At 41.7% G+C, this 27,046-nt stretch overlaps 1 protein-coding gene across 1 annotated transcript; it reads left to right on the top strand.

Annotated features, from left to right (window-relative positions):
• Positions 1-500: 500 nt before the first annotated feature.
• ABHD3 (abhydrolase domain containing 3, phospholipase) lies at positions 501-26,784 on the top strand. Its single transcript, XM_050891665.1, has 9 exons — positions 501-647; positions 2,253-2,416; positions 4,939-5,121; positions 6,915-6,960; positions 9,861-9,973; positions 15,793-15,966; positions 16,628-16,676; positions 16,761-16,926; positions 25,491-26,784. Exons 1-9 carry the CDS (start codon positions 501-503, stop codon positions 25,667-25,669), a joined length of 1,221 nt encoding a protein of 406 aa, XP_050747622.1. The 3' UTR covers positions 25,670-26,784.
• Positions 26,785-27,046: the final 262 nt, after the last annotated feature.

Raw genomic sequence — 27,046 nt, forward strand, 5'->3', positions numbered from 1 at the left:
GGGAAAGCGCAGAGGTACGGTGACACCGAAGGCGCCCCAGGAAGGCACCTGCCGTCAGGCGGGCGATGCCGGCGGCCGTGCCGCGGAGGAGCCGGCCCTGCCTGCCGGCCGGCTGAGGTGCCCCACCCCGCCCAGGGCCGCGCCCTGCCGCTTCGCTCAGGATTTCCTCCCCTGCGGGGGAGGCTGTGGCCGCCGCGGCCCGGCTCGGCGGCCCGCTTGCGGGAGGAGGCCGGCCCGCCCGCAGCCCGCCTCTCCCCGCCGAGCCCGGTCCCGGCCTCGGGCCCCCGCCCGCGCCCCGCAGGCCTCGGCGGCCGGGGCGGGGGCGGTCCGGGGATGCCGCCGGCGGCGCTGTAGCGCGGAGCGGTCCGCGGGCAGCGGCAGCGGGAGGCTGGCGGCAGCTCCTCCTTCTCCTCGTCCTCCCTCCCCGCCGGGGTGGGCTCGGCCGCGGCAACCGGGGTGCGCTGCCCTGCTCTTCTCTGCCCTGCCGCCCCGCGTGTGCGATGGACTGGCAGGTGCTGACCAGGGAGCTCTCCCTCTACCTGGAGAGCCAGGTCCGCGTCGGGCTCTTCGGCTCCGGCGTGGGCTTGTCCCTGGTGCTGGGCTTCGGCGTCGCCTACGCCTGCTACTACCTCAGCAGCATCGCCAAGGTGAGCGGGAGGGCGGCGGGGCGGGCGGGCTCCGCAGGTGTCCCGCCAAGGGAGGACCGTCCCGGCGGGGACCGTCCCGCGAAGGTCACCTCGACCCACCCCCCCTTAGGGGAGGCAGCCGGCGCCCTTCTGGCGAGGGGAGCCGTCGGCACCTGAAATGGCTGGGCGGGGGGCAGGGCGCTGCGCCCGCCTCGTCCTTCCCCCCCTTTCTCTGGAGGTGCCGCTCCGGGGTCCCGGCTGGCCGAAACCCCGCTCGCCCCCCGCACAGGCCCGTCTCCGCGGCCGGGCCGGGCCGCGCAGCACCCCCACTCCACCCCCGCCCGCCGGGGCCGTTGGGCCCCCGGTGAACCGCTGAGGCGTTTCCTCTGCTGGGGCCCGCCGGTCGCCCCCGGGGGCCGGCCGGCCTGAGGGAGCGCCTGTTTAGTCGTGCCCGGCCTGGGAAGGGAAGGGGCTCCGGCCTCAGGCGTCCCCGAAATGCAGGGGTACCAGGGGGAGAGCTTGGCTGGGGGCGGTGGTTTGGAAAAGGAGGTCAAGAGCCCTCCCTCCACAACAAAGTGGTGATAAAGTAGTTTGCTGCCCTTGTGTCTGCCTTCAGTACCATCGTAAATAGCTTTGGAGCCACTATCGCAGTGTTCTGGGGGCTAGGACACTCTTGTACATCTTCTCATCAGTAGTGGTTTCACACATAAATTAGGCATTCGCAAATTACTTGGATACAGTGAGCCTCATCTGATCTAAAGTGGCCCCGTGGTGAGAGCGCCTCACTGAATGCTTAATCAACTGAAAATACGCAAATGAAAAGATTTATGACTGTTGAAGACGTGTGTTGCCACAGTCCTTCACAGAACCGCTGAGAACATAGCCTTCCTCTTCATTGAGAAGACGGTACTTGATTTTGGTCAGAGGAGAAAAATGAAGGGAGGATGTGCCACTACCACTGTGTAACGGTTTTCTTCAAAGCATCTGTTAGTGTCCTATTAATGCTCGCATGTTGGAGAGTCAGTGTAAACGAAAAGTTCAAGAAATGTGGTTGCTAAAACGTGAGATGTTTGGTATACAGGGATTTCCATGTTAATTGGTATACAAACGGAAGCTGTAAGAAAAATCTCTGTATGCAGAGCATTATTAGAGATGAGTAACCAATGCAGTTGTGTACCATAGTATGAGATGGGAGGAGGAGTGTCCTACCAGGTTAAAATAGATACTGCAGGTGCAGAGTCAAAGTACACGGATTAAGCGTCATTTCTGTGCAGTGCAAGAAAATTGATTCAGTAAAATCTTTCTCGCCTACTGTGAGACAGTATAGTTTTGATTTGTCAGTGAAAGATACGATGCTGGTAAAAGTAGAGCTAGAATAGCATGTTATTAGAAATACGTAAGGAATCCATTATGTTTAGTGGGTTTCACTTTTCAGTTTGGCATTTTGGCATTTCGTTTGGTTTTCGTTTACTTATCTCTTTACCATGAAAGGAAAAAGCATTGCAAATGATTATCTGAAAGAAATCAGTTTACTGGGAGAGGATTTAAACAAGCTTTCATTTCTTTCTTTGTTTGTTAGTTTGTTTTATATGAATGCCCATGCCTGACTTTAGTCTCTCTTCCTAGAAACCCCAGCTGGTGGCCAGCAACGACCGTTTCTGCCGCTTTCTCGAGGAATATTGCCCTGTTGTGACAGAAACTTACTATCCCACGATTTGGTGCTGGGAAGGTCGGGTGCAGACACTCCTGCGCCCCTTTATCACCTCTAGACCCCAAGTACAGTACAGGAAGTAAGTGCCTTTCTTCTGGAAAGTGATTGATTTGGTAGCCAGCGGTTACCTTACTCTGACTGTGTCACAGCTACCATCATTGCTCAAGCTTGTGCCCATTTTTTCGCTTTATGCCCGCCTTTACAACTCCATCATAGACTTGGAACCGTCTCTATCCTGGATTCAATACACAGTAGGTTTAAAAGGTCAAGGTTCCCAAATGGCCCTATTTTAGCTCAGGGAGTTTTGGAGCACTGAAATACTGGTGACAATATAGGGGCTGATGTGGTTATATGTTCACAGGATCACACAATGGTTGAAGTCGGAAAGGACCACTGGAGGTCACCTTGTCCAACCCCCCTGCTCAAGCAGGGCTACCTAGAGCCCGTTGCCCCGGACCGTGTCCAGACAGCTTTTGAATATCCCTAAGGATGGTGATTCCACAACATCCCTGGGCAACCTGTGCCAGTGCTCAGTCACCCTCACAGTGAAAAAGTGTTTCCTGATGTCCAGAGGGAACCTCCTGTTTTTCAGGTTGTGCCCATTGCCTCTTGTCCTGTCAGTGGGCACCACTGACAAGAGCCTGGCTCCATTCTCTTTGCACCCTCCCTTCAGGTGTTTAAATACATTCATAAGATCCCCCTGAGCCTTTTCTCCTCCAAGCTGAGCAGTCCCAGCTCTCTCAGCCTTTCCTCATAGAAGATGTGCTCCATTCCCTTCATTATCTTCATGGCCCTTTGCTGGACTCTCTCCAGTATGTCCATGTCTCTCTTGTACTGGGGAGCTCAGAACTGGCCGCACTACTCCAGGTGTGGCCTCACCAGTGCTGAATAGAGGGGAAGGATCACCTCCCTTGACCTGCTGGCAACACTCCTCCTAATGCAGCCCAGGAGGCTGTTGGCTTCCTTTCCTGCGAGGGTGCATTGCTGGCTGATGTTCAACGTGGTGTCCACCAGGACCCCCACATCCTTTTCTGCCAAGCTGCTTTACAGACGGTCAGCCCCCAGCCTGTACTGCTGCATGGGGTTGTTCCTTCCCAGGTGCAGGACTTTGCACTTCCCCTCATTGAACTTCATGAAGTTCCTGTCAACGCATTTCTCCAGCCTGTTGAGGTCCCTCTGGATGGCAGCACAGTCATCTGGTGTATCAAATATTCTGGTGTTTGAATGCCATCATTTTGCAAAGGTCATGCAATAACTGTATCTGTCCATTGAACCAACATGTTCTACCTTAACCATAGCATGGCCACATTCAGCCTTGTTTTGAATATATAAAACTTCTGGGATTTTCAGAGTAACTTTTACCTTTGGGGTTTATGTTGTGTTCTTTGATGCCTAAATTCTAAGAGGGAAAAAACTTATATTTAGTGTTTGTCCTCAGCTGATCTCTCTCACACAGAAATGAGACTTAGCCTGGCAAATGAGGCATTTGGCACAAGACCTAAGGAGAAGTACTTTTATGCACCGGAACCTGGATGAAGCACAAGTTGTTTCAGCTCTGTTTGCATGGTAGAATAGATTTAGCATTTAGCAGCTTCCCTTAGTTTTAGTAACTAGGAAACATTTCAGTGGTATGGCCGTGTCCACTTTTTCTAGCCCTTCTTGTATACTCTCTATTTCAAGGTTTGTGAGGGAAGAAACATAGTTCCATGGGGCAGTGCTTATTTTGCACCATTTGAGATTGTGTTGGCAGTACACACCAGCATTGCATCTACTTCCCATTACTGAAAAAGGGCAAAGCTGAGCTAATGAGTCCAACAAGGCTCATGAGCTTTAAAATCTGGAGTAGGTGCTATCAAGACTTTCAAATGAAAAATCAAATGCAAGGTAGGCTTACATTTTGGTAGTTCCTACACCATCTCTCTCATACAATGTCTTCATTGCCAGAAGAGGGAAGATGGTCTATGTTTCTAAAAAAAGAATGAAACCTTCTTGTCACTGTTTAATGCATGCTTAGCTTCTTGGGATGTTATAATACTTGTTGCATTCTTAAGATACATGGTTTAAGAGTGCATTCTAGCAAAGTGTGTGGAGATACAGGGTGAAAGATATAGTAGTGTGTGTCTGTGTTCTGCATGTTTAAAACATAACAAAATGCCATCCATTATACATGCTGCTTCTTTGGATAAAGAGAAAAAAATGTGATAAATGTTTAACACATTGCCCAGTGTGCTATCAAAAGATTCTCAGATGATCCAAAGGAAATCTGCAGTACACAAGGCTATGTAAAAGAGAAGGCAATGCCAAAAAATCACATTAGTTACAAGCTTCCAATACATCAGCAGCAATTCATAAAAGGCCAGCTCTTCATTTACTGTGAACAGGAATTACTCCACAAATTGACTGTGCTAACTCATGTCAGCTGTAGGCGTGGCTCTTTCTGAATGGTAAACATGCAAACATACCTAGTTAGGTGGCACTTTGAGTATTAAAACAATTAAAAATGCAGAATTCATACCTGGTAATTTGTACACTGTAAGCACTCTTAATGGTATGCATGCATTTTTCAACCTAATCAGTGTTGTCTTGAAATGTGCCTTTCAGTGAGCTCATTAAAACAGCAGATGGAGGACAGATTTCGTTGGATTGGTTTGATAATAATGACAGCTTATATTATCTGGATGCCAGCACAAGACCCACTGTCCTGTTATTGCCTGGCCTGACAGGAACGAGCAAGGAATCCTACATTCTTCATATGATCCATCAAAGCGAAATGCTGGGATATAGGTGCTGTTCTATTTCATTGCTAGTATTTTGCTTCTTCTAATAAGATCAAATATAAGTATGTGTATGTATAAGATGCCTTCCTAAGGCAAATGAGATCTAAAGACATTGGTTTATATAAGAAAGTATTGTTAGTAATAATAATAATAGTAGAATTATGTAACAGGCAGTACATTCGGAAGGGGTGTTTTAGTATCTACAGATGTGCCCCAGCGATTGCAGTGAAAGCAAGCTAAGTCTGCATAGGCCTTTGCTGCTGCTTCTTAAATTATAATATCAGTATTTGTGTTACCTTTACACTTTCTAGAGAAAGGGTTTGTATTCAGCTCCAGGAAGACTCATGTGGATGGGTTGCTGGCAGCAGGCCTCGGAGGAGGTCAGCTTCTGAATGCCAGAATTGCTTGATTCAGCAGCCTCAAATTCGTGAGTGCAGAAAGGAGAGCTAGCCTACTCTTACTGGTGGTGGTTCAGGAAGAGGTTTGTCACCTCTTGATTGTCACTGCTTAATTTGTCACCTCTTAATTGTCACTGCTTAATTTAGTTTTGTTATTAAGGCTTCTGGTCAGAGTTGGGTAAAATAAGTGGATTAGTCAATGAGTAGAGTCCTTTATGTAAGCATATTGCTGCTGCCGTGCTTTAAAATAAGTTGTCATTGTTCCAGGATCTGTATTTGGAATATTACATTTTGTCTTTGCAGATTGGCTTCTGGTACTGACTATAATAAGTTCTTCAAATATGTATATACGAGCTTTTATCTACATGTCTGGCTATCTCTTCTCTGTTTGGAGATTTGGATAATGGCTTTACTAAATTATGAAAGTAAAGTGGCACTTTAACTGTTCAAAGTACTTTTAAAATCACTTTAAAAATTACCAGTAAAAAATATCAGAGGAGGAAAGCCCTCAAATCAACAACTTCTTACTATTAATTTTTTAAGTATTCCTGAAAGAAATACGTGCATTTGATCACCTAAGAAAAGAAGCTATAGCATTAAAAAAGAGAGCTTTAGGTCAGATTTCAACAGAATGTTATAATTTTGTTTTTAAACAGCAACATTTGAGAAAAATACCAAAATAAGTAATTATTCGTGCCTTTAACCCATCTAAAATATGTATATATTATTTAACAAAATTGTTACAGTGAGATGGTAGAAAGGTAATAGAAAAGTAAGAATTATTAAAAAAGCATAGATCCTTAAATCACAGTAATACTGCTAGAAAATTCAGAGACTTCCACCAGCATAGAGAGAACAGAAACTTCTGCTATACCAGACAAAAAAAAAAAAAATCCCATCCCCAAGAACCTGCAACTTCGATGCAGCTGTCATTATAATTTTGATTTGGCTCATTTCTTGTTATTTAATTCAATTATGTAGCTTTGGAGGATGTCTACACATGGATCTCTGACGTTCTCTTTCAGAGCACTGCTTTAGGCTCAGCCCTGCACTGGCAGAGTTTATGGCTCGTATTTGGCCAGCTCAGAGTGCAGGCAGAACAAGATGCATGTACCATCTTCAGGTAAACCCTGGGGCTCTCATCCTGCAATCTGACCTCGACCAGCAAATCACAGAGCTCATATAGAGTCCCACTGACTTCAGTGAACTCCATTTTGGTATAAAGGTTGTTCCACACAGGTCAGACTTTAGGATCTGTAGGACTGTAAATATTTATGTGCTGAACTTATTCATGGAACTGGCTCGTTTTTCTTTATGCATTTTCACTTTTTTGTGTGTTTACATTATCTTTTTTAGTGGAATGAAGAATGTGTATAATTGAATTTACTGTCTCAATTTTTAGATGTGTGGTTTTTAACAATCGGGGAATTGCTGGCGAGGATCTTTTGGTAAGGATGACTTCTAAGATAACCATCTCTCACTTATAAGTGGTATATATGGAATCATTTGTGTCTATTTGTACGGCTGGATTTAAATGAGAGGAATTCACAGCATATGTTGAAAATGCAGTGAAGAGGATCTAGTCATCTGGTAGATCGATCATGTGCCAATATTCATCTTTTATTTTAAAACTCAAAGAGGTCAACTGGTCAACACACAGTTTTTATGAACATTTCATTTTAGGAAATCATTTAAATTATTAATATCCGTAACATTAAAATGAACAATGCTTATACTTTTCTTTCCAAAAATACTATAGTATCTAAAATGCACACATCCAAGAAATTCTGTTCAATCAATGCAATTTTTTCCCATTGTTTTAACATACAAATCCAAATATAAGCAGTCGTAATTAGTTTCCCAGTTGCCAATATGAGTTTAAACTAGATTTTGATATGGTTAAAAGGTTAAAATTAAAATTAAATTAAAATTGATCCGTATTATGTGTTATTGAATTAATGAACCAGATTTTTATGGATAGCCATATCCTAAAAGTTAAATGTGTTCTTGTATTTTTCTCAGCCATTATGACACAAACTCAGCTACAAAAGACATTTTTTGTGTTTGGGACAGACATATCATGTTTGCTTAGAAATAACTGGCAATTCCACAAATGACAAAGTCGTGAAGCTAAACATTTTCTGCAGCTAGGGACAAGGCATGATGAAATATTGCTGAATAAGCTTTGTCTCTTCATATGCGTTTTGTTGACAGTTCTGCAGCTGGAATGAATGTACATAATACTCAGTATTGTTTTGCATTTTTTAATCCCCTGGTTTCAAACTTTAAAAAGCTCAGAATGTTTTCCCATAATCAGATAAAGCATTTCAATGCAAATATTGCCATATTAAGAGTAGTTTTCTGCATACTTTTGGAGATGGATCTACAAAGCAGTTTTGTGACACACAAAGTCCTTATTGATGAATTTCTGAATCATTAAGAGAAAAGATCTCTTGTTTGGATGCATTGTGTGTATTTTACTGTAATCGGATTTACATCTTTAAGCTTTAGAAGATCTTACTGTGAAGCAAACCAGCTGAAATTATCACATTTTCTGCAAAGGGGTTTCTACATTTTAATATAAAATCCCTAGTTAATGAGCTTGAAGCATAGTTGAGCACCACAGTAGAAATTAGTCATGCAAGTTGTTCTTTTTCTAGTCTCTTTAAAGATAGGTTCAAATTTACACCAGATAATAGCTATTTAAAGAATCAGTTTTAAAATGCTGTTCTCGTTTGTTATTGAAAGTTACTGTGAATTATTGTTATGGAATAATCAAATATTAGATTGACCACGGCCAATGTGAGCTAAGATGGTGTTTTAAAGTATCTTCATACGAGTAGATAGATAGACATTAAAGCGTCAGGAATTAACTGAAATTAAAATGCAACATAGCTTTCTAGTTTTAGAAACTTTTAATCAAATACACTTTCACTTAGAATACATTAGACCCTAGTTATCAAAAATAATTTATTTTTCCTTGTAAACTTGACAATTTAATTAAAATAAAACACATTCACACTGTTTATAATTAATAGGGTGTGAACAGTGAAGAGTGATTCATGTGGATAAGAACTGGAAATGCAATATAAATGGAAATTAAGAATGTGTTCAGTTTTAATTATCCAGATTTAGCTATTCTTTCCATTTTTTTTTATCTTTGACTTCAACATTTCAATATTCTTGTTAAATGTATTTTAAGTAATTAGTTTCATCTAATTAAACTTGTTAAAATTGCCCACAAATATCCAGGCTGTTTAACTGAAAGCAATTTAAAAAAAAAAAAGGTTAAAAACCATTGTTGCTTCAGGCAACAAATAAGTTCAATTAACTCATTATTAAGTATTTTTATATTTGGGTTTAATGTTTATACTGAATTTTGGCAGGCCAGCCACTACCTATAGTTAAGTCAAGGTCACTAACACGTTTAGTAGCAACTCTATAGTTAAAAGCTGTCTCATGCTGTAGATGAAATCTAGAGAACACCATTAGAAAAAACTTATTTTACTGTGATTCTTACTGTACCTAAAAGGACTTATCTCCCTTATATATTATAGTATATATGGGGTATGTAGTACAGGGTATATAGTACTCCATATTGTGGCCTGTAGCAGTTGTCTGTGCAGGTGAGGCTCAAAAGCTGTGCTTATCCTTCAAGTGAGCAGGGAAGGGGTTACCCAAATCCCAGTGATGCCAGTGGAAGTCATTCCAAGTCCCAATTAAAGATTTGAAGAGTTGCTGATGGTAGATAGAGAAGGGTTAATATGGGTGTTTCATTGCTTTAGTTAATAGAGTATTTTAGTAAATTAGGTAAATGGCACTGGTGAATTTATTTATCTGTTTATTTGCTTGTATTGTGTGTAGAATCTAAATATTGGCTACTTTTCAAATGCTAGCTGGTAGAACTTGAAATCTAATATTTTCTTTTGCATTTCAATGTGCATGAAGATGGTAAAATTGTCATTAAAGCTTTATTTTCTGTAAATTGCAGCCTTTATGATGTGTTTTCATTTCCTCAGGGTATTTTAAAAATATCGGTGCCTATTTAGTTCTGATCTAGTTCTGTCTAGTTTAGCTCGTGGCTCTGTGTTCAGATTTCATCTAATGACCTGGTGGTTGCAGATAGTGAAGATGTTTGTCACCTGTTTTAATTTATAATGATAACAAGTATAACTCCTTCTTCCACCTCCTCGTGAAATGCTCTGGGTTTATATTTGCCATTTAGCGCAGCTTCATGATAAATGCTAAATTTATCTTGTTATATAAATGATCCACTGTTCAGTTTGCTTTGTCCTTAAAGGATAATACAAAAGCTTATGATGGCATTTTTCCCTCTGACTCCTTACAGACACCAAGGACTTACTGTGCAGCTAACACAGAGGATTTAGAGGCCGTTATTCATCACGTACACAGCTTGCACCCCTCAGCTCCGTTCATGGCAGCTGGTGTTTCTATGGGAGGGTAAGGTATTATGTAACACAAGTCTCAGCTTAACTACGATCGTAAAATAAGACTGTTGTACCCTGATTGTAAATTATTACTCTGCAATATTTACGTTGCTTACTGAACTGCAACTAACTTGGGTCTGTCTCGAACAGTGAATATTCGGAAGACTTAGAAAGTTAACATCTTTGTGGCTTTTAGCTCTGTGTCAGGGAAGGTCGAACTTGGCCAACGTTCAAAAGTTGAGGAGGGTGGAGAAAGACAGGAAACACTGACAGACAGATTGACAGCCAAACAGGTGGGCAATACAATCTTTGGAATCTATGGTATCTATGGAGGCTGTCTTTGGAGCAGAGGGATAAAAAATAGGAACTAGAGCTAACATACCACGTTTCTTAGCAACCTCTGGAAGTTACAAGATTTATCTTCACTCTGTTTGGGTTCTGCAGTGTGTGGGTAGGTTAAGCTGGAAGAGATGTGGGTATCTGCTCCGTCTGGCTCAGAAGCAAGAAGTAGTATTGTTGTTGAAACCAGTATGGGTTGATATGGCATGTGGTATTAAGACTTGCTGTGTCCTGGCTTCTCTCCAGAAAGCACAGCTAGAACAGACAATGATAGCACAGTTGCTTAGAAAAATCGTTGCTAGAAGCTAGGAGAAATGTTCAGACAGCCTCTCCAATGAAAATCATAGGAGAGAGGAACTTCTATTAGAAATACTGCAGACACAGTGGTAACTTCCTGAGACTTCCCTTCTTTCTGATAGATTTTAGGGAGGGTGGGCAGATATAGCCCTGTATATTGACATTAATCTACTAATGACTTGTAGGAGCTTTGGGATAAATACAGATTTGTTCAAGCAATATAGTTATTGATAATCAAATAAGTAAGTAACTTGGAAGCCTTTTGAATCAGGCCAATCTTTTTCCATTTATGTTGCTGGGATTTTGCCAGTGTCTTCAGTATGAAGACATATGAATCTTTCCATTATGTCAGTGTCTGTCTTGCTGGGAAGCCTGAAATTTGGCACAATACTCCAGATACAATCTCATAAGTGCGAAATACAGGGAAATAAACTCTTCCCCAGACCTGCTTGTTTTGCTGTTACTAACAAAGCACAGCATTGCCATTAGTTGTCTTCATTGCTGCAAGGGTGCATTGCTGAGTCATGCTCAGTTTGCCCAGGTCTTTTTCAGCAGAGCTGCTCTCTATCCAGTCATTAATCTGTTTTACGTGCAGGACTTTGCATTTGCCTTTGTTGAACTTCATGAGGTTTCTGCCAGCCCATTTCTCGGGCCTGTTGAGGTCCCTCAGCATGGCAGCCCTGTCTTCCAGTTCACCAGCCACTCCCCACAATTTGACCTGCAAGCTTACTAAGGGTGCATTGCATCTCATCATCCAGTTAATGAAGACGTTACACAGTACTGGCCCAGGTATTGACCGCATGAGGAACACTACTAGTAACTGGTGCAACCACTCCCGTTGCACTTCAAGTTCCTCATCACAACTGTCTGAGCCTAGTGGGTCTATTCAGTTTTCCACTCACATTGCAGGTCACCTATTCAAACCATGTTCCTCCAATTTGGCTACATGGAGACCACGGAAGACTGTCAAAAGCCTTGCTAAAGTCAAAATAAGCAACATCCACTCCTTTCCCCTAACCAACGAAGGCAGTCAGCTCATTATAGAAGGCAATCAGGTTGTCTTCAACCTTGGTAAATCCATGCTGGCTGTTATCAGTCACCTTCTTTACCTTTACATGCCTGGCAACGGCTTCCAGAGGATATTCCCAAAGCACTGAGGTTAGGCTGACCAGCCTGTATTTCCTCCTCCTTGCTATTCTTGCAGATGGGTGCCTTTTTTCCAGGCATCAGGAATATCCCACAGTTGCTGCAACCTTTCAAAAGTCATAGAGAGCAGTCTCACAATGACATTGGCTTCCTCCCTCTGGAGCTTTGGTGCACCTCACTTGGTCCCGTTGACGTATCTATGTCCAGTTTGCATAACTGGGCCCTAAAGCAATCTTCCTCTGCCATGAATAATAATTCACTCTCCCATACTCTGCCACTAGGCACAGAGACCTGGAAGGCCTGAGAACAGACCTTAGCAGTAAAGACAGAGAAGACAGGTAGCCTTGGCCTTTTACAAATCTTTTGTCACTAGGTTCCCTGCTCTGTTGAATAGTGGTCCCAGGAGGGAATAAAGGCTGGTCAGCCTAACCTCAGTTCTTTGGGAAGATCCTCTGGAAGCCATTTCCAAGCATATGAAGGATAAGAAGGTGACTGGATTCACCAAGGACAAAGCATGCCTGAGCCATCTGATTGCCTTCTATGATGAGATGACTGGCTTCACTGATGAAGGGAAAGGAGTGGATGTTGTTTGTTCTGAGCCTTTCTTTGTACCAATGTACAAGAAAGGCTGCAACAGAAGCCTTTCTTGTTGCAGAAGCCTTTTTCTTGTTGTCCTGCATATCCCTTGCTAGTTCCAACTCCAGCTGAACTTTAGTTGTCCTAACTGCATCCCTGCATGCTTGGGCAATGACTGTTTCTCCCAGGCAGCCCCCTTCCACCTTCGGGATACTTCCTTCTTGAACTCAGTCAGGAGGTTTTTGTTCCTCCATGTGGTCTTCTGCCACTCTTGCTCAACTTCCTGCTCATCAGAATATACCACACTTGGGCTTTATGCTCAGTTATCCTTAAGGTCAAACAGTTCTCCTAGACCCCTTTGCCCATCAGGGCCATCTCACATGGGATCCTGACAACCAGATCCCTGACCAAATTAAAGCCAGCTCTTTCCAGTATTGTAATTCTGCTGCTTACCTTCCCCACTCACTTTTCATCTTAAAAATCCACCATTGAATAATCTCAGTGGCCAAGACTGTTCTGCACCTTCCCGTACCTGACGGGTTCTTCCTTACATGTGAGTAGCAGATCCATAGAACATTTTCCCTGTTTGGGTCATTGATCATGTATCAAAAGGTTGTCCTCAATACTCTCCAGAAATCTGGTCTGCTTGTGCCTTGCTGTGTTGTTGTTCCAACTGATGTTGGAATGGTTACAGTTCCCTATACCCGGTGATTATGAAGCTTCTTTTAGCTGTCCAAAGACTTGGATTCTCTGATTTTTCCTCTTGATCGGGAAGTCTGTGGCAGACACCCACCGTGATATCTCCTTTGTTAGCCTCCTATCTGATTTTGAACTATTAGCTCTGAATTGGCTTATAATCTGCACCAGGGAAAAGTTCTGTGCATTTAAATGGCTTCTTTGTCTAAGGTGCAAACCCTCCTCCTTGCCTTCAAGGCCTTCATGAAGAGTCTGTTTGCATCCATCATAGCATATTCTTGTCTGCCTGAGTCCTCCATGTCTCTGTGATCCAAGAAACTTGTTCTGTGACTACGCACAGACTTCTAATTCCTCCTTTTTTTTCCCATGCTGTGTGTTCATGCACATGCTAGCACGTGAGATGGGCTGCAGTCATGCTGCTTTCTCAGGGAAGTGCAAGAGCCTTCCTGATTATGCTGTCCCTTGGGTGCTTCATCAGGGCCTGCCAGGCCTTCGCTTCTCTTCAGCATTTGCTCTCCATCCCTTGACAAACCTAGGTTAAAACTCTTCTTCACAAGATTACCAATCCTGTTGGCTCTTATCTCACTTGGCATGCTATCTCTCCCCGGCTCAGACTTTTTTGCATGCAAAACCTGAAATAACGTGATGCATTGCAAAAACATGTTTCTTTGGAAATGGTGAAAGCAAAGAAGCATCTGCAGTAGAGGCTTGTTTCAATGATGACATACAGATTTAAAGCACAGTAGTTCTTCATGGGTAGCTTCACGTGTGGTGCACCATTACACTAGAACTAAGAGGGCTGGGGTGTAGTAGGTGAAGCACCAGGTTTTCAGGGCTGAAGGTGCAGTAGAAGCTAGCCATTCTGCGACTGGTACAAAAGACCAGTTCAGCCCTTAGTGTCACTTCTGTCCTTGGCTTAACCTAGTTAAGGTATCCTAAATAGTGGTGAAGTCTGTTAGTATGGCACAGGGGATCTGTGTTGTGTTCCTGACTTTTACCTCACCACCACCACTGGGTGATTTTAGGCAAGATGTTCCACCTTCCTCCTCCAATATGTTTTTAAAGTCCTGAACCACAAAGAGAAAGCATATGCTTAATGGTACAGACGATTGGAAGAGTCTCTAATCATCCACATGGGGACTGTTTCCATGCTTCAAAATTAATTGGAGCACGTGCATGTTTAAAATTAAGCAGGAGCAGAAATCTCACCAGGGGCATATTGTGAAAATCATTGACTTGTCTTAATCTTGCAATAGTTTTTATTATCTATCCCTTTTCAAAGTTTTCTGAATAGCCAGTTATCTATATAGGACACATTTGCCCAATTAAGAAGAAAAATAAACTTTCACTTCACAAAGGTGTAAATGTAAATGAAAGCCCACTTGTTCTACTGATCTTCAGTATGTATTATTTTGGAAAGAGACTTTGTTTTCTAACATAAAGATTCCTAAACCTTGTCTCTACCACATATATTCTGTGAATTCTGTTAGAGGAGTGGCTTCTTCTACTACTGCAACTTTTTTTTTTATTGGTTTATGCTTCAGTGTTCTTACAGTATATAGACTGGTGACTCACAGGTTCCTTCTCTTCTGTGGGTGAGAGGGAACATATGCTACCTAACTCATATATGTGCCACAGGTGACTTTCCTCAGTGGGTTCAACTGTGTGAGCTGATGGCAGGAGCCCACTCCCAAGTGCTGTTTGCTGTTCTTTTCCTGCTGGTTCCTACCAACTGGCAAGTCTTTGGTAATACCAAAGACTGGTTTCCCTTTTGCACTGCTGTCCTGTGATCTGGTAGGTAGTGCACGGGGATAAAGTCTCTGTGATGGCAGGCTGGTTCATGATGTCTTTGCTAAAGGTTGCTGTCTCCTGAAGTATGGTAGATGAAGCCAAGGTACAGAGTGTTGGTGGTCCAGGGAGCTGTATTAAGTTGTAGAACTTGTAATGTTTTGAGTTAAAGGCTTGGTATTAAAATGCTGGTTGTAAACTTTGGGGCCTCAGGCAGTAAAGTAAGACTTACAGCTTTTCTGTTAGTATTTTTCTTTTACTCTCTTCCTGCTATTTTAATTTTTCTGCATTTGAAGGGTCAGGTACTGGGGAATTCTTCCCTTTTTCCAACTCAGCTATGCATCAGCAGTAGAGACTGTAAGTTGCAATTGGTCAGAAAGGCAAGACTTAAGCCACTTATCTGGCTCATAATTTTGTTTCGCTAGTATTATTCATTATCCAACACTTCATTCTTTACATACTTTGTGTTAAAGAACAGCTGTGTTCTCTCATATGTGTGAGGTGGGGTAAAGGCATTACCTTCAACTCAAAAGACAGCTTCATAGTGAGGCAGGCATGCCAGGGGCAGCTTGTCAGGCACACTGATTAGATTTATCAGATCAGGAAGATCTGAAGAGCTTGTAAAACTGTAAAACTTACTAACAACTTGGGAATACCTGTTCCATGAGTAAGATAGATTTTTTTGACCTTTTTCTCCCTTTTAGTCATATAAATAAGACTAGTACACTTCTATTTATTTCTAAATGCACTCCTACCCACATCCTACACAGTGTACTCAGTTCCTTTCTAACAGCAGAGAGAGAAAGCAAACTTCATGAGTCATATGTTGATTACACTGACTACCTTTTAGAAGTATTAGGCACAACTGTAGGGCTGATACAAGAAACTATTGAAAAACAGACAAAAAAGTGGCTGATTGTTATATTTGCTTTAAATTGAAGCAAACAATTTGATAGTATATATGTTTCTGTTTTTCATTTCTGTTTGTAGCATGCTTCTTTTAAATTACCTGGGCAAAACTGGCAGAGACACTCCTTTAATGGCAGCTGCAATTTTCTCTGCGGGTTGGAATGTTTTTGAATCTGTAGAATCTCTGGAGAAGCCACTAAACTGGCTTCTTTTCAACTATTACTTGACTACTTGTCTACAATCCTCTATCAGCAGGTGAGTTGCCTTCTGAACTATTTAGCAAGGTGGAAGGATGTTAGCATGAGATCTACAGCAGGTATAATAATATTGGCAAAATTAATGCTGTGACAACACTTCATATAGCTGTTCTGTGTGCATTCTTCTGTAAGTTTTGAAATCAAAAGGATCTTTGTAAGAAAGATTGCCATCAATGTGACTAAATTTCTCTGCTCCTCAAGGGACTCAGCACAAGACCAATGTATTTCTATATTTATGGATTAAGTGAATGGATTTTTTGAGTTTTTTAGACATGCACACATTGACTTTGAGTATATATGTATATGTACTAATTCTTTTAAGTCGGCATTGACTGCAAAAGCATGGAAAGGGCTAGTTCATCCTTTACTTTATAAAATTAGGGTGTTTTTGTATTCCCAAATACTTAGTTCTCTTATCTTTGGCATCTTTCTCATGGCTTACGCAGATTTTTGCTATGTTGCTGGATGTGCCTGCATATGAATGAACAATTCTTCTGCTCTTGGATTCCAGACAGATTTTTAATATGACATAAAATTAAAAACAAGCATGTTCTTGTTCGGGAGTTATGTCTATAAATGTATCTGTAAAGCAGAGGACTTCTACATCTGTTTATATAACAAGAAACCAAACCATCCAATTTTTCTCTCTTTCTTTTTAGGCATCGACAAATGTTGGAGAAATTATTTGATATGGATCTCGTGATGAAGGTATGTGAAAATGTTACTTCTGCTTTAGGTGGATGCTGTTTTCCAAGTGCTGACATAGTTGTCTATTTGAATTTTGTACTTCAGGCTAGAACTGTTAGAGAATTTGATAAGCAGTTCACTTCAGTCATGTTTGGCTACCGTACAATTGATGATTACTATGAAGATGCTAGCCCATGTCGCAAGCTGAAGTCAGTAGGAATTCCAGTGTTATGTCTAAACTCTGTGGATGATGTTTTCTCACCAGGTCATGGTAAGTTTAGGCTTTTAAAAATATATTTATCTGTATATGCAATCATTAAGACAAACTACATAGGTCTGAGAATGAACTCAGACCTATGTGTGGAAGTGTATTTAAATGTTACTTGTACATAGGATCAGAACCTTCAGGGATGGATCAGTCTTGCAATTTACTTACAATGTAAGACACATATAGATGATGATGATGGAAACCTGATTAGTACGGAATGCAGAAGCACATGGGGTGGCAATCATTAGCCATTAGTAGACTCTTTACATTCAAAAGAAATATGCACATTTAGAGTGTGAGTTATCTCACTGTAAGGAAGGTATCAGATGTATTGCCCTCTCAGAAGCACCCATTTCTATTCACCAAATATGAAGAGAGCCTATAATGAGGAACTCGGATTCAGATGTCTGGATTGTAGACATTCAGAGTTCAATGAAAGTGAAAACAAGTATTTTTTTATTGCCATTTTTCAATCCAGTCCCTACAAAGAATGTCTGGGAGTTGCTTATGTTTTAGATGACTTGAAATCTTCAGCTGTTCATCTCAGTGCCACCTCCAGTGCCTGAAAATTAAAAGTAAGAAAAAATGTAAGTTAGCATGTAGGCCAAAATCTAGGGTAAGGGAAGAGATATAGACAAGATGAGCTCCTAGAAGGAGGCACGTTGAAATTAATAAGAATCTAACTAGAAGATGAAGCAGCAATATCAGCTAGTAACAGATAGGCTGAAAACTCTGATTTCCCTTTTCTTCCTATTTTCTGCCAAACACGTGAGCATTATGAACATTTTGCTTTTGATCTGAAGATCAAAACCCTGTTGCTAACTGTCTTAAAAAGATATGCTTGTTCCTGTGGTCTGTGTATTGGTTATAGTCTCTGAAAAGAGAGGGAGAACAAAAGCTAAGGTAGAGGAAAACCACTATAATGAACAGCTGGTTGAGGGGACAGTCTTCAGCAGTGAACACCTGACACCTTTAAATATGAAGTTTATACACTTGATTTATTTCAGGGAAGTTTTCTTCAGCCACCACAAGTCAAGTGAGATTCTTGCAGAATAAGTCATGAAACCAAAGTGAGTAGGCAAACAGATTAGAACAACAAACAGAAGAATGAAGGACTTGGAAGAGACTCTGTGTATGTGTGTACTGTTTATCTGTGCACAGATGTACAACACATACAGAAACATGCACACACTTACATTACTATTTATAGTTCAAAGACCTGTTAGAGACAAATGTGACATGAAGAGAAAAGGGCCACTCCAGTAGAGTGCACTAGAAAAAGATAGTCTGATTTCTTCTCCTCTTGAACAAAAAGCATCCATGCTACGCATGAACAATATAAAGAGGTGACAGCCACCTAATATGAGGGGAAAAAATGGTGACTCTGGATTAGCCAAACTACCTATCCCTTATACTGGCCAAAACGGAGGCTGAAAAAAAAAAATAAGATCTGGGCAAACAGCAATATTATTCCAGAATACTGCATCCACCTTTAACAATTTGCAGTTCAGGGACTTTCAGGGACTTTCTGAGACAGAGTTAGTCCCTTTGTATTTACTAGCCTCTGTGGGAATTTTTTTTTTTCCCCCCTTGAAATTGGCCAGTTGCTGTTTCTGTTATAAGCATATAATGTTCTGGAAATGAGAATGGATGGGGCTGTGACCCTAAAATCTGTGTCCAAATACAAAATCTGGCTAGTGATTCTGAAGATAAATTTTTATGGGTCTTAGGACCCTGGGGAGGACTTTCCCCATAGTACTGCAAGGTGGGTGTTCTGCTGTGCCATGCTTCTGCCATTAAGTATCTTAGAGAGGGAACAATGGCTTCACCTCTATGTTTAGCTCTAGCTCAGTTTGTGGTTTCTGTTCTAAAGTGAAGTAGTAACTGTGGCAGGAGTAAGCTAGCTAGTTAGCACAAGTAACAACAGCAGTGAACCAGACAGTGTGCCTCTGTCCCTGGAGGATTCGTTAAGCTTTTCCAGCCTATTATCACCGGGACTGGGACCTTTGTTAGCTAGATTAAAGCTAGTGCAGGTACTCCATCCCCTTGTCTCTTCATTTTAGAATATAACCCGCAGCTCTCAAGAGCCAGCCATTGACCTTGATCCCATGAAATTCTATCTGAACACAGGAAAACACTTTTTTACTGTGAGAGTGGTCAAATACTGGCATAGAGAGGTTGTGGGATCTCCATCTATGGAGATACTAAAAACCTGAGTGGACACAGTCCTGGGCAACCTGCTCTAGGTAACCCTGCTTGAGCAGGGGGGTTGGACTAGATGATCTCAAGAGGTCTCTTACAGCCTCAACAGTTCTGTGATTGTGTAGTTTGACTAGCTAAAAGATTGAGTCCTCTAGAGTACAGCTGTAGCAGATCTCTCCTCCCTTGAAGCTGGTTTTTAAAAGAAACACAACTCTTGGTGAACAGTGGATTATAGGGATGGTCTCTTGTGTAAGTTTAAGTATCAAACGTATTGTTAGAATGCCTTAGAAGTCTTGCAGTGTAGAGGGGGGTGAGGCAGAGCACCAGCACTTCTGAAACAAGAAGTGTTAGTCTGTTATGACTGTCCATCCTCTCTTAAACTCTGACCCTAACCGGCCTTTCTCCATGAAAATGTTTGGGTGGTTAGGCATTCATTTATTCCTTGTTCACAGAGTTAATGCTGTTGGCTGTAAACCGTTGTCCTTGTGGTGACAAATTTACCTTAGAAAGGGCCACCAGGACAATGTTGATTTAGAGCTGATGGCATAACTCTGTTATGTGTGTCTATCCTTGGCTCCTTTTTCGTTTGTGCTTTGGACCCTCAATGTGAAACGTTGCGCTGGCAGGAGACACAGGGCACCCTGGTTAGCAGCCTAGCAATTATGGCTGCTGCCATCAGCTACTGGCGTTCATTCATCTTGACACTTTTGTGGGCTGTTTTATGTTAGCAAACATAAAGGGCTGGTGTTACTCTGGGAGGTGACTTTATTCTGGCATCTGGCTTGTTTTTTTCTGACTTAAAAGTGTGTGGACACATGTAAGCCTGTGGCAACCAGAGGCAGTTTCCACTCAGAACTGTATAATGGATTCAAAGCCACAAAATTTCTTCTCATCCAGACCTCAGCCTTTTATTGACTTTGGGGACTGGTTATTTCATGCCTCATCTCTCCCAGTAATACCTACCAGCTTTTAAGCTACCTTCCACCTCTGTTGTAGATAGCTGTAGTTTCCAACAGCTGGGAAACAGGCCTAGAAAACTCATTAGGGAGAAAGCTGTGCCAGAATTCCTTTGTGTTTAAATATCCTTTATAAAGCCAGCCACATATATCTTCCTATAACAGAGCTTGGGGGATACAAACCCAAGTCTGCTTTGGCACTGCACAATATGGACCTAAAGAGAGACTTCCCTTAAAAAGTGCAGATGCTGTCTCTGTTGCCTCTTACTACCTGATCATTTCTTCTCATGTAGCTTTTTGGTACACTTTGTACTTCCCAGCAATTATTTTTTAATATCTTGTGAAAATGTGCTCTTTGATCTCAATCCAGTATTAGGAAGAAACAATTCATTTGCAGTCCTTCCTTAGTGTTGCTGTTTAAAGTTCATAGAGCTTGGCAGCCAATGCATCTGTAGTTTAATTCTGGAATGCAGTTCTCATATTGCATAATACTAACTAATGAAAACAAATGCTTTCTTCATTGCATGACACTTCTCTCACCGTAACTAATTTAAATGAGCCATTGCTTCAGGAAATATGTGATATAACCAAGTCAAGCCCTTTTATTTTGTAAGTGTGAAAAATAAATCAAGAAGATGGAATGATAGCATTCATTATCAGTGTCACATTTAACTTTTCATCTGAAGTGGCATTTTCCTCCTCAGAGACTTTAAGCAGCATATTAGGCATCCAACTTAAATTTCACTATACTAATGGTTAGCTAATTGCCGCTGGTGAGCCTTGTGCCCAAGCTGAAAGCCTGCCCTTGAAGCTAGGTACCATGCCAGCTCCCTCCTGATCCACTGTGCCAAGTAAGTGCATGTCTGAAGCTCAGTTATACTTTTTATTGAACTCTCTGAGCCTTTTCTGTCCCTCTGAATCCAAACTTGGAGTAATTGCTCTTAGGTGTTATTTTGCATCCTATTATGTAAACAGCACAGTTGAATGAAGTTGTCTGGAGAGACCAAATGGCCAAGGAATGGCCAGATGGATAACAATTAGGGTAAGAGTTTAAGGAACAGGGAGAAATCAACCAAACAATGGAACAGAAAGTCTGACAGCAGTGACTTATTTAAGCCGATGCTGCTTCACATGTATGTTTTTCTATTGTTCTTTTTTTAAAAAATACTTTTTGCAAAGAACGTACAACAAATTGATTTTGAACAAGGTAATTTTGCACATACGTATTTACATTGTGGTTCTGTGATCACAAATAACAGGTCTGTGCCTGCTGGATCAAACAGCAGTACAGCTTTTGGTCAGTAGAAGCATAAGTACAGGGTTACATGTGGACAAAAATGAGCAGTAGTATCTTTTAGCATGCCATCCTATATCCTAGAGTGCATCACGTCCAGTGCTCCATTCATCTGCCCTTTACATTGCAGGATTTGCTTTGCTGCATTGTGGGTTTATTTGTGGATGGCTAACAGTCCCTAGAAACAGCCTTGAGAAAAGTACCACACCACTGCCAAGCATCATTTGCATTTGGCACTGGAGAGCAACACAACATATTCAATTCTCTCCTGAGAAGCTGGAGAGCAAGAAACTCTGCTGGGGAGAGTCATACAAACGGTGACCCAACTGTATCAAGACCAACTTATGCCAAGGGCAGGCTCTCCTCTTCACCGCAGGGGAGGTAAGAGCAGAGAGGTAACAGCAGGTCAGACTTGGCATCTACTAAAATGCTCACTGCAGATGGAAGCAAATGACTGCATATTCAGCGCAGTGCTGCAGCTTGTGATAAGAGCGATGATCTGTGGCAGAATTGTGCTGTAAACGCATGTTAGTTAGAATAGGGAGAACTTCAGGCTGGGGAAGATGACATTCGTAAAGACCTGTGTGTGGCTTGCACCTTACCTGGCACAGAAGATAAGCAGCATCCTAGTGCTGGTAGGCTTCTAGGAGACAGCTGCTGTAGCTCTTTGGAGGCAGGCAGCACATGGCACCCACGACAGTATTGCCAATCAGTTTGGGAATGAATAATTAACCACCAGCAAACTGATTTGGGAGGTGTCATTATGCTGGCAACCTCTGAATGATAGGTATGCAGAGGTCACAGTAAGCTTTGCCTGTAAGGGCTTCCCCAGCTGGGTTGGCACAGCAGAGGAGACATTTACTGTCACATCCTTTCCACACCCCTAGCAAAGCGCTTTCTCGGCAAGAAAGGATATTTCTCTCTATCCTTTGACACTAGTCTGACAAAGCGAATGACCATCATGTTTTTGCACAATCATCTTAGCTAGTCAAGAGGTGTGTTCGGGCCAGTATGCAGCTGGTCCTGAATCCATTAGGATCGATGGAGTGCTCATGTTATCTGTGATTCTTGGAGATCAAATCTGTCTCTCCTCACACACTCCTCCCCATACCCTTCCATATAAGCCCATCCATTAGTCCCCTCAGTGACCAGGGAGACAGCTGCAGAATGGCCATGGAAAGTGTGATTCATTGCCTGAAGCAGGAATGGGGGACTCAGGCTTGAGTCTGATCCCCAATTCCCTATCAGGATTCTGTTTTAACATGACCCATGTGCTACTAGAGGGAAGAGGAGCAGAGGGCTTGGTACAGATAAGTGGGCAAATTCCCGTGCAGTCGGCAGAAGCTGACATGAATTGTAGCCACTGTCTTTGTACACAGCAATGTGTTCATCCACAGAATCCAAGGGAGCCAGATCAGAGATTGCTGGGCAGATTAACTCAGGCAAAACTCCAGACAAGCGCTTGCTGAGTCTGGAGTCTGAAAATGATGCATGTGTTGGATTGCAAGAAATAACACATTGTTTTCTGCATCTCTTGTTTTCAGCTATTTCCCAGTCAAGGCTGGCAGGCCCTAGGCTTTTATTTCATTGACTTTTCTTTTTAGTCTTGCCTCAGTATTGCTTTAAAAGGCCCAGATACTGCATACAGTATTTTCAATTTTCCAGCTGAACAAAGGAAAAATCAAGGACTTCTTGTAGAGACAGTGAGAAGCACGGTTTCTTCCACCTAGTAAAGAATCAGAATCACTTACTAAATACTGGAATCTATAAACTACTTAGATGCATGCAACTTTGAAGGGAGGAAGAGAGTGGAAGAAATGAATAGCACTGAGTAGCAAAGAATCTCCTGTACTCTGCAAGAGAATCCCTATTGCTCTCTGGAGCTCAGTTTGTGCTCCATTCAGGACACAATCGAGTACCTTATGTTATGGGCAGGAACCTTGTAACACAACATTCATAAAAGACACTAACCCTGCTACAGGTACAGTTGGTTTAGCATCCGTGCTGAGGCCCTGGAGTGGAACAGAGCATGTCGTTCCCAGCACTGCTTAGTAAGGACCTCCGAGACACAGACTGCTCCCCCGACTCGGCAGGTCCAGTGCTTCTGCTCTGATCTATTTCAAGTTGCGCATCTGTTCACCATAGTCATTGCATTCAAGATCTTGCGTGACGCACTCTGGCTGGGGGTCCTTCTTTGCCTAAGGAACGGGTGCGGTGCTGTTACTCTAGTTGCTAAAAACGAAGGCAAATCGGCATCTGAAGCACACAGCAACGAGTCTGCCAGCATCCAAATGAAAGTAAGGAACTCATCGATAAAGAAGGTAGTGATATGCAGGGATAATGACTAGTCAAGGATGATGACCTTTGAGATAGCAGATGTATAAAGGGGTAAAGGAAAGCAGACTCCTAGAAATAGGAGTGGGGGGTGTCTCTGAAGGATATTCAGTCAGAAAGGGATGTGGGCAACTGAACCCCCCCAAAAGTGAACCTGATTAAAAAAATCTCGCTTCAAAAATACTTTAACATAAATGAGGCAGCAACAGAAATCCTGTGAATTACTTGCTGCTTTGCGTTGTAGTGCCAAGGCATTTTTACTTTAGCAGTGTATGACTTAAAATCAGATTTATTTTCTTGTGGAATCATAACCTTTTTTAGACAATACAGTGAAATTCCTACTACTCCCTTCTGTCTGGACAAAGCGTGTCTTCTTTTGCTGTTGTTTTTTCTGTCAATCCTAAATAATAAAAAAATCTGTATGATTTTTATTTTTTTCCCTTCCATGAAGTTTATTATTTGAAAACTGGAACTTGAAAGGCATTCTTTACTGAAATGTATTGAGATTTCTGCTTGTTCAGGAGTATATTTAGCATTCTTAAAACTCCAGAGGAATTTGCTTAAATAACTTAATTTTTATATCAAGAGCGCAAACACCACAGCTCGGTAAAGCTCCACTGTTGTGTCAACCAGTTCATATGATAATAGGGTCATTCCATCACACTGAAATGCCATTTGTAAACTCATGTGCATGTCAGACTGTGCTACCTGACCTTTATTTTCTTTCACAAAGGGAACTGCCCAGGTGATAGCATTGATTAAGCCACACATCTATGCATATTCAAAATAAGATGCACTGAAGCCTCCCCTCCTGCACATTTCAAGATCAGCGCATGTCTTGGGTGTAGTTCACGGATGACTTTAAGCTAACCGTAGGCTGTCACTGAAAGGGCCACCTCATGGCAGTCCTCATCTGACTGTGCCTGCCGCCATTCATATATTGGCATTAACATGGGGAACCAGATCAGGGAGCTGATCCAGCTGAAAACTAACCCAGCAAAAGAAAAATCCGTGTACTATCTGGTCTAATAATCTAAATTAAATAATTTTCTAGCAGTCACTATTCAGTAGAGAACCACTAACCTACTGGGTGACACAGAGCAGCTTTCTGTGTCCTTGTGCAGTTGTTTGCTCTTCCTCTTTTTCTGTTTACCTTGTGTATTTAGATTATGAGCTCCTCAGGGCAAGAACCATCTCCCAGTGTGTTTGCATGGTGTGGTCTAAACGTGCAAGTGTAAATGTATGGCAAATCAGATATAATGATGATAACCCAGGATAATCTTTAATATTAGCTGATAAGATTTTGTCTGTAAGATATCCTGTCGTGACATTAAAGGTTTGTGTTTGGAGTCTCCTACAAAAAGAATGAGATTCACAGTTAAGGTCCCAGTTACTCAGTTTTTCCGAAGTTGAATATTGCAACACAGGTTAAAAACTACAGGCTTGATTGTCCTTTCATTTACACTATTCATACCAAATTGTAAGTATGCATTAACATGGGTGCTGTTCCATCAGTGGGACTGAAAGATAGATGAAGCCCAGTGATTTCTGAAACTTTTGCAGCAGCCAGAAAAATCACATAGATAAGGTGAGTTAATGATGAAGAGAGAAATGGCTTTTAACATAGCTATGGTTCTACGTCCTGCGGTATGTTTAAGCATATGTTAATGTTGTGCATATTTATTCCTATGTAATATGAGGAACGCTTAAGAGAAATTATTCAGTGGCTGGCATTTCATAGAAGGATAAGGACTTAAAACCTTTTTCCCCCCCCTTTTTAGCTATACCAGTAGAAACTGCCAAACAAAATGCAAACGTTGCTTTGGTTCTGACTTCATGCGGAGGCCACATTGGTTTTCTGGAAGGAATATGGCCAAGGAAGTGCACTTACATGGACAGAGTCTTCAAGCAGTTTGTGCAAGCTATGTTTGAGCATGGAAATAAAATCTTTAGCATGTAGCTTTGGACCGCTATTATAGCACAGTGGCACATTCTGACAAGGGCAGTTAAGCTTAATGCACAAATTTTAACTCCTGTAAGCCAGCAAATGGATAAAGTCCATTACTACATGCAAAAATATTTTTTGCCTAAGATTTTGTAGCAAGAAACTAAATATTATGTTGTGACTTTTATATTTATTTTTAATATGCCTTACTAAGAATGACCTTAAATGAAACAGCATTCTGCATACATCAAACTGCACTTAACCAAAACCATCAAGTAAACAGATTATAATTCCTCAGGATTTTAATTTAAACTAGTACATATTTAGGAGACTTAATTTAGATGGCTTTTAATATTAGAATGGCAACACTCAAAATAGCTTATATTATCCTGTCACACATAGTAAGTACAAGTTGGCCCATTCCTTAGGGAACAAAACAAAAGAAGGAGGGAACACAAAGAAGCACTGTTTCTTCAAATAAGTCAAAATTTCAGCATGTTATTCTATAGCATTAGATTGATATCTGCTTTTGCTGTTCTACCCTGAGAGTATTCAGATTTAGGGCTAGTTATTGTTTTTTAAACTATGTGAATGCCATACTTGTCTTACATGATTATTTTTTAAACAGCTAATTTATAGTGTTTACATATAACCAAAAGATTCCTTTAAAACAGTACTGTAATAACTTATGTAATTAAAAGACATCTTGCATTTCAAAGTTCATGTAAAGCTGGGTGTTGTCATATGTAATACATACATCATATAACTGGTAAACTCGATGATTCTATATGTTATGTCTGTATTACCCTGCAAGAACATTTCAGTTTTAAAGAATAAACACTAGAACATCAGGAATCTGCTTTAAATTAAAAAAAAGAAAGATCCGAACCCTTTGTCTCTGCTATTGTTTCAGATAATTTCTAAAAAGAATGTAACAAACTGTTTAAAGAAAGCTGGGAGCTGGGGTGGGGGTCAGAGCCCCGTCTCTCTGGTTTTATTTGATCATTTGTCAGCACTTCGGCAATAGGTTGTCAAATCATTGAAGCCTCTGCAAAGTGATTTCTGCCCTAGCGGCTTATGAGTCTGTGAGGCTGACCGAGGCGTCACTGTTCTCCTCAGCCCTGAAACAGAGTGAGAGCCAACGTGGACCTTTGAGGAAAAACGACAGTTGGACAGAATGCATTTTGAAACTGTTGGGAAGTCCTAATTTAGGGCATACTGAAATTAAAAAAAGGCTTTTAAGCAGCTTCTGTGGAGCTCCCACCTCATGCTGATCACTGATTTAGGCCCAGCCACACAAGATAAGTCAGTAAAGATGCCTTTGCATTTTTGTTTTTATCTTTTGAGCGGGGTCAGTACAAGAAGTAAAACGCGGATAAAAAAGCAAGTCAG

The sequence above is a fragment of the Gymnogyps californianus genome, chromosome 2 (assembly GCF_018139145.2).
Source record: "Gymnogyps californianus isolate 813 chromosome 2, ASM1813914v2, whole genome shotgun sequence".
NCBI lineage: Eukaryota > Metazoa > Chordata > Aves > Accipitriformes > Cathartidae > Gymnogyps > Gymnogyps californianus.

Bases quoted from the DNA above. Each gene is read 5' to 3' on its own strand.
- ABHD3 (XM_050891665.1), top strand. From the start codon at position 501: ATGGACTGGCAGGTGCTGACCAGGGAGCTCTCCCTCTACCTGGAGAGC. The intron at 2,417-4,938 runs GTAAGTGCCTTT...TGTGCCTTTCAG, and splicing joins CCCCAAGTACAGTACAGGAA to TGAGCTCATTAAAACAGCAG. The intron at 16,677-16,760 runs GTATGTGAAAAT...TTTGTACTTCAG, and splicing joins ATATGGATCTCGTGATGAAG to GCTAGAACTGTTAGAGAATT.